We start from the raw sequence: 14277 nt of genomic DNA on the forward strand, positions 1-14277 counted from the left end.
ATCCGTCACAAACATCAGCTTGACACGGGAGTCGCATGGCTTGAATCCGGTCCGGCGTTGGGACTTCCCTTGCTCACCAGGAGTCGAAGATTTGAAAAAGAAGTTGACAAAACCTCAAAAAAGGCTAGTCAAAAATGCACTGAGGGGTCCGCTAGGCTAGAGCAGAATACAAAAGAACTGACGTTATTGTACAGGGGTGGCATCTGAGTAGGCACTGCGACGTCATCCTGGCGACCACGACGCCGAACGCAGTCGACCGACGCCACCCACAGACGTGCAAGGGTACTACTAATAAAAAAATCTCCGGATGCCTCGGGGTAATTTTAAGGTAAGGAATCTATAACGGTCCCTTTCAGATTATTGTTGCTACATTCCTTTGGAGTGACGAAAAGGCTTCCACAAAGTACTTCCCCTATTGGACAGGTTTTCTGTTTGTCAGATCGCTCATCAGCTAAACAAAGAATTGACTGGCCATCTCAGAGCTGAACAAACAAGACCACAATATGTTACAGTTACTAGCCCCCCACCAACTTCAAGTGAGTAAGTTCTTTGCTCTCTATGAAGGGAAGCATGAGCTCTCTGTTGGGCCAGGCAACTACTGTGTTACTGTGTTCCCGATTGCTGATGTAGGGGCTATTTAGCGCACATGATAAATAACATATCGGGTGTGATAAATAGTGCCTATTACAAGTTATTGGGGAATAACATGCCGATTTTGATGTTTAATGCCCCAAAATCCACATGGTACGGTAAATGCCGTACACATTTCCCATGTTAAATTTCAGCAGGTTCAACCGCCTAAAATGTAACAAAGCTTGAAGTATTTAACGCATCCGATAATTATGGGATATGTTAAACAGCTTTCAACTCGATCCTGACCCTGCGTAAACAGGGATTTGAATTAACTGAGCCACTCGATATGGGAATGTGTATCTACTCATCCCATGGGATTCATCACACCTGCCAACCTAAATATAATTTCCACCACATGATTGTAAGGACTGATGGTTCTCTGCAACAAATGTGACCTCTGCAGCTTCTGTTTTTCAACAGTCTTACTGCTGCATTAGCTGCGACACTGTGGCCTTTAAACAACTGGAGAGATTTGTGGAATCCTCGGGAGCTCTTCACCCTGCGCAATCCGGGTTTAGGACAGCATTGATCTTCAGGCGGAGGTGGCCCATTGGTGCCTTTCATTGGTATTTTCGTGGCTAGCCCAGGCTAGCCTGAAATGTAATGAAGAGAAATCGGAGGTGCTCCTTTATGGCCATTTCTCACCTGCTTTTAGAGAGTCTCTCTAGCCTCCTGGGTTTCTGTGTCCCTCAGGGGACTGCGGTGTGGCTAAGAACCTGGGAATCTGGATTGGGAGCGATTTATGCTTCCATGAACAAATCATGCGTCTGTCAGGGGTGTGCTTTGGCACACTTAAAGCCCTGAGGAGATTCTTTCCCCTGCTTCCCCGTTCTGCTAGGGAGACGGTGGCCAGGGAGCTTATATTGGCACGCCTGGATTACCCCAACGCCCTTTACCTCGGCATTCCAGGGTACCACCTGGGAAAACTACAGGTCATCCAGAATGCGGCAGTCAGGCTTCTATTTAACATCCCGAGATGCCTTAGCGTTCGCAAGCAGCAGAGCAACCTGCACTGGCTGCCTGTTGCCCAGCGTGTGCATTTTAAAGCACTAACCATGACACATAAGGCACTCCATGGTTTGGGTCCTGCCTATATCAGTTCCAGGCTCTCCTTCTACACTCCCAGCCGTCCCCTTCGGTCAGCTTTGCAAAGACGGCTGGTGATCCCCAGATTTCGGAGAGCTCGTCTTGGGGGGCAGTCCTTTACGGTCAAGGCCGCCACTTTATGGAATGCGCTCCCAGACGACCTTCGGCATACTAAGGAACTGTCCACTTTCAAAAAGAGGCTAAAAAATCATCTGTTTAAACAATCTATCTAGCCCTTGCTGCCTCCCATGTTACTGTTCCTCCACGCGCCAGGACACTCTTGAGTAGCAGTGTGCGATATAAATACCTTTATAACATAACATAACTGTAACATGAGGTTGAAACTGAATTCAGGACAACAGGGATGCAGTTCACCACTCCTAGGCTTTTCTGTTAAAAATATTAGTTTTCGGATGTTTCAGTTGAAGTAGGTCAACAGAAGTGAACCAGAACTAAGAACGACTAGAATGCATATGGTTGTTAAACTAACACAGGGGAGTGGAACACTATTTCCTTGGTGACAGGGTGTCATCTGGTAACGTGTAGTAGTGCAAGTATGGGATTACCATCAGGGCTCAGGCACAGGGCCGGACTGGGAACGCAAACTGGCCCTGGCAATTAAGTCAGACTGGCCGCAGGAGTGGGGCATTCTGGTGGGGAACACAGCTGCTGCTTTTGGTAGAGTGGGATGATAGTGCACCACTGCTACAAAACCGGCCACATGTTCCAAAACTTTCCCAACCCGTCCGGTCCACCAGGAAAACGCCCAGTGCCCGCTACGGCCTGTCCGGCCCTGCTAAGGAAGGAAAACTTAAACTGCAGATGCAGAGCCTCAGCAGGAGGGGCATGAAGAATAACCTGGTCAATCCTTTCTTGACAGCATTGTGTTAGGCACAGACTATCTGGGCTGGGGAGTAGGGCACAACAGCAAGACGAACGTATGTGTGCAATATAAAATACAGCTCTACCTCAGTCTCTGGAAAAGGAAAGGTATTCGAGAAAAGCTAAGGGAAGAAACCAACAGAGAAAGGCTGAGAACCGGAACAGATGGTGACACCCTGAGAGGAAAATGGTGACAGAAGACATAAAAAAAGGAAAAGGAGAGGAAGCTGGGGTGGAATTACAAAGAGGAGGGCATAACGAGAGGAAGTAAATGGGAGAAAAGGAAAGGGGAGGCAAAAAGATAGGTTAAAAGGAGTGAGAAGAGCAGAGGGGTGTAAAACAGGAACACAACATGGGTATGCGGAAAAAAGTGAATACAGTTGTGATGAAGATGGGGAAAAGAGAAAAAAGAAAAAAGAAGGAAGGAAGGAGAGAAGATTAGTAAAAATGTAAAGGAGGAGCTCAAAACAGGGTTAATGTGTGGAAAGAAGAAGAGGTGAGTGATGAAAAGAGAGAAGGGCAGAGAGTATGGAAATGGGATGGAGAGGAGATGGACAGAAAGTGCTCGGATGAGGGTGAAATGAGGAATGCTGAGGACTAAACGGAGAAGATGGAAGAGGGGTGAGGTAAGAACCAATTTATCAATATCTCGCCACATAAAAAAAATTCAAATAGAGTTTGGCGGGCAAAATACTCTGTTGCAAATGTGACAGAGTTTCTTGTTTGTCAAACTGACAGTATGCCTGCCATGCGTGGAATCAGGAGGACAGCCAGCTTTCCATTGATTGAGCCCCCATTGGCTCTGTGGACTGAAAGCTTCCTCCAACAGGCAGATGAGTAGGGTGTCAGAGGAAGGTCATTATACTGCCCACCATGTTTAGGGTGGATGGTGTGAAGTCATTTTTACTGTCCATCACCACACAGGGTGGTATTATGAATACAGCACACTTTCCGGATTTAAACCATGGCACACCTTTGAAAAGGTGCGCAGAGTGCAAACCGAGACAGTGCATTGTATTACAAAGAATGCGCTGCCGCCAGGGCAACTGCGAACCTGTGCTGCCCCGAGGTCAGCACATTCAAGTGAAATACAGAGCAGCTGTTTAAAAGCTACTCAGTGTTTCACAGTGCAGGAGGTAACCTGGCTGCAGTTTGAAGAGGAGAGAGAGATGCCCTTGCATGCGGGTACAGTGGGTTACTGTATTGGCCTGAAGGGGGATTGATCCTTGCTAATATTTGTGAGAAAATAAAGTTCTTTGCAAATCCAAAAATAGTGAAAGAGTTGCCATTTAAGTGGCTTTCGGTCAGAGTTGTTCAGATGGTTAAGTTTGTGCTGACCGAAGATATTACACGTTATCTATACACAAAGGCTTACCATCAAAGACAGTGATCCCACAGCACACCAAAGGTACCAATGGAAATGGTGTGGCAACTGAAGGAGAAACATAGCAGGCGTGGTTGGATGCTGAGACCTAGCAAGGGGCTGAACATTCCATTACTGTTACTGTATACTAGTCTAAACTGATATATTATTCTGCACTTATATTTATTTTTAATATAGTTGAACATGTTAACTTTGAAGAAGGGTGCACTAAGTCCTATGTTTACTTTAATTTCCCCCTAAATGCATATTATGTGAGGGGTGCGGGCAAGTACCTACGCTAAAACGGACAAGCTACCAAAGAGACCCACCTGGGATAGAAGTAAAATTATCCACTATGTGATAAGATCCATATGGGACGAAATAACATGTAGTTTGTGGGATATAAATATAGGTGAAACAAATTTGTGTTGAAGGCTCAGGTAGTGGAATCTGGTTCAGAGCGTAGACAGTGACAGTCTCACCAAGCAGAAGGAAGGTCCTACATACAGTGAAAGTGTGCACAGGTGAGATGATGACATATTTCCTTGATTTTCTCAGCTCTAAATGTTTTTCAAAGCAACAAGTGAATGTAGGTGATAGGGCGGTACTAGTTAACTAATAACACTTGTACAACAATTTTTGTTTTGTTGTTCACTGATACTTAATTGGGTGACAATTCTGCTAATTTATTTGAAGTACAATGAGAATGTCCCTCAGCTCTAACCTTGTCTGTCTACAAAGAGGCTGCCAACTGCTCCTTCAGCCCACACCAAATTAACACTCACCTTGCATTACCTTCACATTATGTTACGTTCTCAACTCCCAATTCACCATATATTCTCCTTTAATGATTCCTCCATCATTAATACAGTCTTTCCTCCAAGACCACCATCCATCTGGTAACATCTCTTATTCCTTCCACACATGCCTTTCCCCTCCTCCAGGACTTATGCTCTCTTTCCAGCTATCATCTATGCTTTTTCACCCAAATTTCTTTATAATTATGTACCTCCTAGTGGTATAGGCCGCATTAGCCTGGTAAGTTGAACATTCCAATTATTCACTTGTTGACTTGCTTGATAAAGCTTCTTCTGTGCTTCCTGCGGACACAAGGAGAAAAAAATATCAATATGAATTAGTCAACAAACCCAAGTACTACGTGGATTACCAAATTGGACTATCATTTACATAAATAATAAATTTCATTATCCCCCCCCCCTCCCTTGCAGGCTGCATGTTTTGGTTCAGATCTAAGTGAAGAGTCAATATGGCACACATCCCTGTGTGCCATGCCTACAACCCACTGCCCTGGCATAGAACAGTCACCCCTCTAGCTGGGTGCCCTGTGCGAGTGGCGAGGGTGCAGGCGCATGAGCCCTGTACTCCTACAGTGTCTAAGTCCATTCTTAGACGTAAGTGCAGTGCTGCCATTAAGAGTATATGGTGCTGGGGGCTTGTCATTACGAACTTCACAGCACCATAATACCTACACTGAAAACTGGGAAGTAGAGTATCAAACTTCTCAGCACATTAAACCCACACTGATGCCAGTGTGTGATGTAATGAAAAATGCACACAGAGGGCATCGAAGAGATGGCCCCTGAAAAACGACCAGCCTCTGGTAGGTTCCCTGAGTGCCACCAAGAGACATATTTCTGGACCCCTAGGGTGGGAGCCTTTGCTCCCTGAGCCCAGAAACAAAGCCTTTCCTGGGCGGAGGTGTTCACACCTCTCCCAGGCCAGGAAGAGCCATCTGTGGTAGGGGAGATTTAAAGGCCTGGCAGCCTTCGTAATGTGACCCCCAGCCTCTATTGCTATCAGGAGCAGGCCCCCTTCTGGTCTCCCCTCCTTTTCAGCTCGAAAAACTAGCAAGCCCAGAAAGTGTGCCCACCTCTGCCAACTCCACTCCTCAGGTGGGGGATGCGAGGGGAAGCCCACACTTTAGTGCCCGCCAACTTACAGATGTTAGGCACTCCCCAATCAGGATTAGGGACTGTGCTCATTCCCCCACGTGGGGTGAGCACACCAAGGTTGTAGTCACCCTAAAGTCAGTAGTCCATTGGCTACTGACCTAGAGACCCCTAAAACGCCCCCTAAATACAGTATTTAGGGAGCAGCCCTGACCAAGAAAGCAGACAAGAAGAAACTACAAGAGAAGAAGAAGGATTGAACAGCAGTGCAGAAGCTAACAAGAGGAAGACTCCCACTGACTTGGTCCCAGCCCTACCTGCCGGTCTCCATCTTGAACCTGCTCCTGCAAAATCCCGGTGTGTTCTGCAGCCAGCAACCTCGAAAACCCCGGAACACCTGTCTGCTTATAACCTCAAATACTGTGTCTCCGGTGAACACTGGATTTGTTCATCTGCAACCTCTGGTTCCGGCCAGACACCGTGAATCCGCCCCACTCTGCCCGCTCGGGCCGTAGACGGCAGGTACAAACTTGACGAGGAAGTCCCCCCGGCGATCCTAACCCGAGATCCAGCGACCCCTGACCTGCCTCAAGCCGACACCTGCAGCCTAAATCCGGAAGATCCCCCCCAACTGCGACCAGGAGCTGGTAAGAAGATCCGACCCCAAAAGGCACCCCTGCACCCGACGCCCCAAGTCCTTGGGTGACCAAACAGACGGTGCCTATCCAACTTACCTCTCGAAGTGGTGGTCGCACCCAGAAGACCTTCATCCCCAAGCCTGCAGTGCCTTTACAAACCGGAGGTTCCCCATTGCAAACAACGGGGCGCCCAACGTCCAAGCAGCACCCTGCACCCGACCGCCCTAATTCTGCCAAAGCTGCACCTTTGGTGCTACTTTGTTTCCAAATATTCCCTGAGCTAAAGTCCAGGAGTTTGTTCCCACAGCCAAGTGGCCTGCTAGTCAGCAGCCACCAGCCAGAGGCTCCCTATCCTCCATTGGATAACATTGGGCCTCAGCACTCTGTACCCGGCCCCCCTAGTTCCGCTGAGGGTGTAACTAGAGTGTATCCCTGACCCTGGGGGACCCCTGAGTCTACCCCCAGAACCTCAACTCCCATTACCAAATACTTACCTCAAAACCGATAACACTATTTTCCTCCATAGGATAACACAGACTGTTTTTCTTGGAAAAGTTTCTAAGTATGGAGTTTGGAAACCTAAAGAAATTCTTTAAAATTGTACTATTTAACCAAAACGATTTAGTTACCTGTGTACAGGAATGTCCCAGAGTAGTATCCAGGTGTACTAATCTGAGTAAGAAAAGTAATCTAAAAAGTAACTTCCTAGTATTTTACTGAAAATCCAATTCAAGTCCATGTACTGTATTTACAAGGCATTGCATTTCTCTGCAACCATAAGTCTAAACAAAGTGCATATACAATTACAATTCAAACTGTTTACAAAAGGCATTACTACTGTAAAGTATTTATTGCTTACCTGTGCCAGACTTGCTTGGTTCTAGAAAATAAAACAACTAAAAGAATATTTGTATACAAAAACCATTGATCTGATGTTCAGTGTTTGAATGTGTGAATTCATTTGCTGACTGTGTGTGTACAACAAATGCTTAACACTGTCCTCTGATACTGCCTTACTGCTCAACCACACTACCACAAATAGAGGGTGAGGTGCTATCTAACTTTACCTCTGCCTACCTCTGGGATTTCACTGGACTCTGTGCACACTATACCTCACTTTGGTACAGTATATACAGAGCCAGCTTCCTACAGAAGGGTAACAAGGATTGGCATAGCCAATAGGTCTTGACCTTTGGAACCTTGTATGTTTTTAGCCATGCAGCACATTATCCTGGTTGTTACAACATCTACTTTTCTTTTACACTAATAGGCAATTACTTATTCAAAGTGCTATTTTTGTATAACCAATAGCCTTAACTCACATGAAGGCCTGCATGCACATTAGTGTACACACAAAAAACCTAAGATGTCAGAAACTGCAGAGCTGTAAAAGCTGTAAACTGCAATGCTCGCATTCACTTCAGCCTCTGTCTTGGTTCAATGGACAGATAACAGGTATAACCTCTACCTACTACCTACTCTCTGAAACAAAAAAAGATGTCCTGAGTGCTCAGAGTAAATAAACATGTCAGTGAAAGTGTTTGTGTTGACTTCATTTATACACGAGTGTTAGCACACAAGAGCTTATATACCACGTTTTGAAAACGGAGGCTCCATTTTGTTGCGTGTTACAATTTGTAGCGTTCGCCATTTCCTCAGTTGAAATTTGGCGTGAGCATGGCTTCTGTGCCTAATGCGGGCAGTTACTTTGTGGGAGTTTACAAGCATATCGCATCTTGTTCCCTAAGGGCACGGGATGGTTGCTAAATGGAGCATTATGACTGAGAATAATTTGCTAAAGGTTCCAAGGGTAATTGCATCAACTGAAATTCATGCAGAAATATAATAAAACGATTATATGAACCTCAGACATCTGAGTAATAAAAGACAATTACTGAGCAACTCCACCGGTCCTTGCTTACTTAAAAAAAGTGAACTTTTGGTAACAAGATAAGTGAAAAAGAAAATCACAAAAAAAACTACACTGCCCAGAGAACTGTCCTATGGTGCAAAGTCAACACGAGGAGAAAAGGCTAGCTACCATTTACGAAAAAAAGTAAATCCAAGACGAGCGAAATGCTGTCAAAAAGCAACCCTCTCGCCACTTCACCATGCCAAGAGCCCTCTCTCAATAAGTACTTTAAGGGAATGACATGTTATAATCTGTATGACTTCTGAAACTGCTGCTATCCATTTATAAAACTTTTCTGTAAAATATTTAAAGGAACAGTTATGTTTGGTTCGAAAAGACACTACTGAAGGGCAGGCATTATACAACACCAATAAGGCCCGACTTATTGCCACAGAAGTATGAAGGCCGCTGTGGGTGTGAAGTGACCTTTAAGCTTTAACCCTCGCTGGTGAATGAAAGAAGGTGCTGCAAGAACATTCCACAAAAACAATAACAAAAACCCTAACAAACGTTAAAGTAGGTTTCCAAATGCAGCATTAAAGACCCACTTCCTTTCTAAATTATATGTCTTCCTGGTTCTATGATTTATTTTAAGTAGATATTCGGCTTTATAAATTCATAAATACGATGGACTTTTGATTTCACAGTTACTCATCTGGAATCCAGTTTATGACGTAACTAATTACTGCTACAGAAAGCTGCTCTTTGGATCCTAGCAGGGAAGAAGACTCCACTGGATGACAAAGACAAATGTCTTTGAGGAAAACAACAATTTATACATAGCTTTGCTGAAACTATTTCACATGTTAATAACTGTTGCGCTCACCAGTAGTTAGCGTGTTGAAAGAGAGAGCAGGGAGGGTGCAGGCTGGAGCAGATATTGCACAATGCTCAACAGTAGAGACAGCAGCCGTCCCCGGCAGTGCCCATCTGTCACAAGCCATACAGAAAAAAAAACTAGTCCACAGGGCACCCTGCACACCTGGGAAAGGCACCATATTTACATGCTTCTGGCACAATGAACACTGGCCAAAGCTCACGCTACAAGATATGGTGAATGTGGGCATGTATTGCTCGTTAGTGTAGCAAGTGCAGGAGCACCGGGCCCGCCATATTGTGGGTGTGATAGAGGGACGTGGCACTGATCAGGGAAAAAAGACAACGGGGAATTTATTTTTATTTATTTATTGGAGTTTTGTATAGCGCTAGCTGGACCCGGGGGTATCAGAGCGCTTCACAGCAAATAGAGAAATGCAACCACGGCAATAAGCATAGAATACAAGAATCGGAAACGATAGGAGGGAAATATAGCCTGTACACCAGCAAAACAACAACAATAATAACGCAATAAGAGACGGAGTTCGGGGGCGAATCAGTTAGTTCTGAGTTCCGCAAAGGATATCAGCTTTCTGCTGTTGGGAGATGGGCTTCTCGCTAAGCACCGGAGCGTTCAAGGAAGAGGGCTTTGAGTAGAGTTTTGAATTGTGGGAAGGAAGCGGTCGTTCTGATATGCGGGGGGGATGGAGTTCCAAATCCTGGGAGCGTTCCCCGCTAAGCATTTATTTGAGGTCTTGCGTTTCTGTGATTTCAGCGGGATGAGCAGGAGTGTGTTGGAGCTTCTGAGGTTCCTGGATTGTCCAGCCCTTTTGAGTTTGGAGGCCAGGTATTCTGGTTTGCCTGTGTGCAATGCTTTATGTGTGAGGCAGGCTGTGCGGAAGTTGGCTCGTTGGTCAATCGGGAGCCATTCCAGTTCTTTGAGTGCCGGTGTGATGTGGTCAAATTTCTTTGTTCCTGTGATCATTCTTGCGGCAGCGTTGAGGGTGGAGTTGAGGGGTCCCAGGTGTGACTTGGCTGTTCCAGTCAGTACAGCAATGCCATAGTCAATTCTTGAGAGCACAAGTGCCTGGGTGGCATGTTTCAGATCTTTGGGGGGGGGAGGAAGGGTTTAATTTTGTAGAGAAGTTTCAAGTTCATGAACGCGCTTTTGGCGGTTTTAGAGATGTGCTTCTTCATGTCCAGTTTGGGGTCGAGAGTGATTCCTAGTGATTTAGCTGAGTCCGTTGGAGTAAGGGAGACATTGAGGGCATTTAAGGCTTTGAGCCATTCTACTATTTGTGGGTTTTCATCTTTGTTCGAAATTAGGAGAACTTCCGTTTTCTCTTCGTTCAGTTTGAGGTGGTTAGCTGAGAGCCAGTGTTGAACCTCCATGAGTGTAACATTAAGTCTGTGAATGTCGGCGATCGAGGTGGTTTCCAAGTAGAGTTGAGTGTCATCCGCGTACAGGTGGTAGGGGATGTTAGAGTTCCTTAGGAGAGAGGTGAGGGGTTCCATGTAGATGTTGAAAAGTTGCGGGGAGAGTACTGATCCTTGGGGAACACCTCTGTTGATGGGGAGGGGGTCTGACTCGAAACTGTTGATCTTTATTCTTTGAGAGCGGTTGTTAAGAAAGGAGGCGAACCATTTTAGGACTGTGTTGTCGATGCCCGCTCTTTCTCGGAGGACATTCAGTAGGAGGGAGTGATCAACTGTGTCAAATGCAGCCGAGAGGTCAAGGAGAATGAGGAGGCTACATTGGTTGGAGTCGAGTGACAAGTGCAAGTCATCAAGGACATTTAGGATAGCGGATTCCGTACTGCAGCCCTTTCTGAACCCTGATTGGAGAGGATCCAGTAGGTTAGAATTCTCTAAGTGTTGGTTTAATTGTGACAGCACACATCTTTCCAGAATTTTGGCTAGGAACGGCAGATTCGAGACCGGTCTGAAGTTGTTCATGTCTGAGATCAAGGCCGGGTTTTTTGAGCAGAGGGGTGACTTGTCCTAGTTTAAGGCAGTCAGGGATGAGGCCCTCGCTTAAGGAGCTATTGATGATCTTGCCCCAGATTGGGGCTAGGGTGAGCTTCAGGTCCTTGGTCAGTCTCGAGGGCAGTAGATCGAGAAAGTGAGAGGAGGGTTTCGCTGCGTCGATAAGATTGCTTATCATTTCAGCCTCGACCGGCTGGAAAGAAGACCAGCGGAAAGATGAGGTTACTGGGGGGATGTGGATGGTTGCAGGGCACTGGATGAAGGAGCGATCGATTTTGGCGATTTTTTCATTGAAGAAGCTTGCGAAGTTGTCACATTGGGTTTTGGAGGCAGCTACGTTGGCTGCCTTGGGAATGGAGGTTTGGGTTCTAATGATGTCGAAGAGTTCCTTGGGGCGGTTTCTGGCATTGTCTAATGCAGAACTGAAGAAGGAAGTCTTCTTACTTTTGATGTGAGTATAGTAGATTTTGCGGGCTGCCTTCAGTTGGTCCCGATGCATGGCAGAGGGGTTGTTTCTCCAGGTTCTTTCCAAGGATCTAAGGTGTCTTCTTACATCATTAATGTCAGTAGAGAACCATGATCTGGAGGGGTTGCTTCTGGATTGTTTTAGTTTCAGAGGTGCCAGCTGATCTAGGACAAGCTCTAGATTGGAATGGTAGAGCGCGGTGAGTTCCGAGGTGGAGAGGTGCTCCGCCGTATTCGGGAGGAGAGTGCTGAGTCCTTCCTCAAGCTTGTCTGGGGGAACTCTGGAGGTGTTCCTGACCCATTTTGGGGGGGGTGCTTGAGTGAGTGGGAGTGATACGGCCGGCTGGATGATATGAAATAAAATGATGTGGTGGTCTGACCAGTCCACCGGGATGATGTGGTCAATCGAGACTGCAGTTTTGTTCGCAATGATGGCATCCAGGGTCGCTCCTCTGTAATGTGTTTCTTCTGAGCAATGTTGGACCAAATCGTTGTCTTGTAGAAGGGTGTTGAGAGATTGGATCAGCGGGTTTTTGTGGTCGTTCCATCTTAGGTTGAGGTCGCCCATAATTAGATTGTCGTCGCCATTAAGTGCGGATTGGGTGATCAGATCCGATAACTGAGCTTTAAATTCGTTGGAATTGCCTGGGGGATGGTAGAGGAGATGGCACTGACGAGAGCTATGACCGTGAGATTTGATGTTGACCGACAGGCATTCGAAGGAGCTGTGCAGGTAGGAGGGAGCTTCAGAGACTGCGAGGTTGCTTTTGTAGATGATCGCTATGCCGCCACCTTTGTGAATGGGCCTGTCTTTGCGGATAATTGAGAAGCCGGGAGGCACCAGCATATCCAGAATGGGGTGGGATAGGGAGTTAAGCCACGTTTCAGTTATGAAGGCTACATCCAGGTCATGGGAGAGGATGGATTCAGCAATTTCCGTTGCATCTTTGACTGCGAACCGGCTGTTGATAAGCATGCAATTCAAGTGGGAGGGGACTTCTTTTGCTTTCAAATTGTCAGGGATGGCTCTGGGAATGGGGGACAGATAAAGAGGGGGTCTGACGGTTCTACGGGTGGGCAGGTCCCTACCTACTCCGGTGATGACTTGGATCGAGTAGGAGAGGGTCGAAATCACGGGAGGGGCCAGGGCAGGCTGGTTCAGGGGGAGTTTGTATGAAGCGACGAGTGCGCTCACTTCAAGAGGGGAGAGGGAGGTTAAGTTTCTGCTGGGAATGACTGCTCGCGACTTCGTCGGGACTTTCGTGAGCGGAGGCAGGGACGGTGCGGGGATAGTCACTCCTCGGGGGAGGCGGGGGGATGTGGAGTGGGGCAGAGGGGGAGGGGGTAGCTGGAGATTCCCGAGGGCAGAAAGTGTTTCCTTCAGTCCTAGGATCAGGGTCGAGATCTGTGCTTCAACAAGGTCGAGGCGGTGCGCTATCTCGAGTGAGGGGTGGAGGGGAGGATCAGTGGAACTGGGTCCTGGGTGTGAGGGGCTTATGGGCGAGTTTCCAGTGGGAGGAATAAAAGGATGGGAGGTGGCAGGATCTGGATTAGTGTTTGGTTGTGAGAGGGCTGTTAAGGGTGGGGAGTTGTGGACCCTTCGGGGGAGGGAGATAGCTTCAGAGGAGGGGGAAGTGAGAGCTAGAGGAGAGAGGGATGGCGGGTTAGGTGGTTGAGTAATGGGGTTGTCAGGTCTATATATCAGTTGTGGGAGGGTTAAAGGGTGAGGTGGATTACTGTCCAAAAGGGGGTGCGTGTTCACTTCGTTAGAGGGAACAATGTGAACGAGGGTAGTGGGGATCGGCAGGGGTGGATTGAGCGATGGTGTAGATGAGGGGTCTGGGGTCGTTGAGGGGTGGAGGCAGAGGGCGGGTGGTGCTTCTGGAGCTAGGGAATGGTCTAGGATCACGAGGAGGGGGAGGCTGGGAGTTCGTGGAACTTTGTGGGCTAGGGAGTAGGAGGGTTGGGGTCCTTTGGGGATGAGATTGGGAGCAATGGAGGGGGGTGGGGCTAGGGAGAAAGGGGGAGCTGGGTCTGATGAGGACGAGATATTGACAGGCTGGAGGGATAGGGACGGGGGGACGCTGGAGCGGATCAATACGGGCATAGGATTGAGAGTAAGGGGAGTTACGGGGGCTGGGGAGGGGTGAGTTGAGGGTCCTTAGGGGGAGCGAGGGGGGCTGAGTGGGGGGAGGTTGGGTGTGACGGGCGGGGGGCGGGAGTTGTGAGGAATGGGGGCTAGGGTTGTCGGTAGCAGATGGGTGGCGGAGGGACTAGGTAGTGTAGTGGAAGGACGCTGGGGTGGCGAGTTCTGGAGAATGAGAGTTTGGGCGGAGCCGGAGGGTTGGGCGGGGGGAGTTTTGAGTGGGTAATGGGTGGTAGCCATCTTAAGTGTGGGGAAGAGAGAGTCGAAGAACTCTAGGTTCTCCTCTTTCGCCTGGATTAGAATGGTGCCGTTCCTATAGATGGTGATGGAGATGTCTCCTGTCAGGGATAGATGATTCAGGGGGGCGATTGTTAGTTTGCGGTTGTGATCAGTAAAGGTGGTTTTGGAGACGGGGAGGGATGAATTAAAGATGGTGGCCC

At 47.5% G+C, this 14277-nt stretch overlaps 1 protein-coding gene across 1 annotated transcript in view; it reads right to left on the reverse strand.

Annotated features, from left to right (window-relative positions):
- Positions 1-14277, reverse strand: part of LOC144809859 (differentially expressed in FDCP 6 homolog) — a 469730-nt gene that overhangs the window by 35750 nt on the left and 419703 nt on the right. Inside the window, exon 11 of the mRNA XM_078673746.1 lies at positions 4974-5064. Coding sequence (XP_078529872.1) covers positions 4974-5064 — 91 coding nt within the window. The remainder of the gene's footprint in view (positions 1-4973; positions 5065-14277) is intronic.

Source organism: Lissotriton helveticus, chromosome 1_1 (genome assembly GCF_964261635.1).
Source record: "Lissotriton helveticus chromosome 1_1, aLisHel1.1, whole genome shotgun sequence".
In the NCBI taxonomy this organism is placed as follows: Eukaryota; Metazoa; Chordata; class Amphibia; order Caudata; family Salamandridae; genus Lissotriton; species Lissotriton helveticus.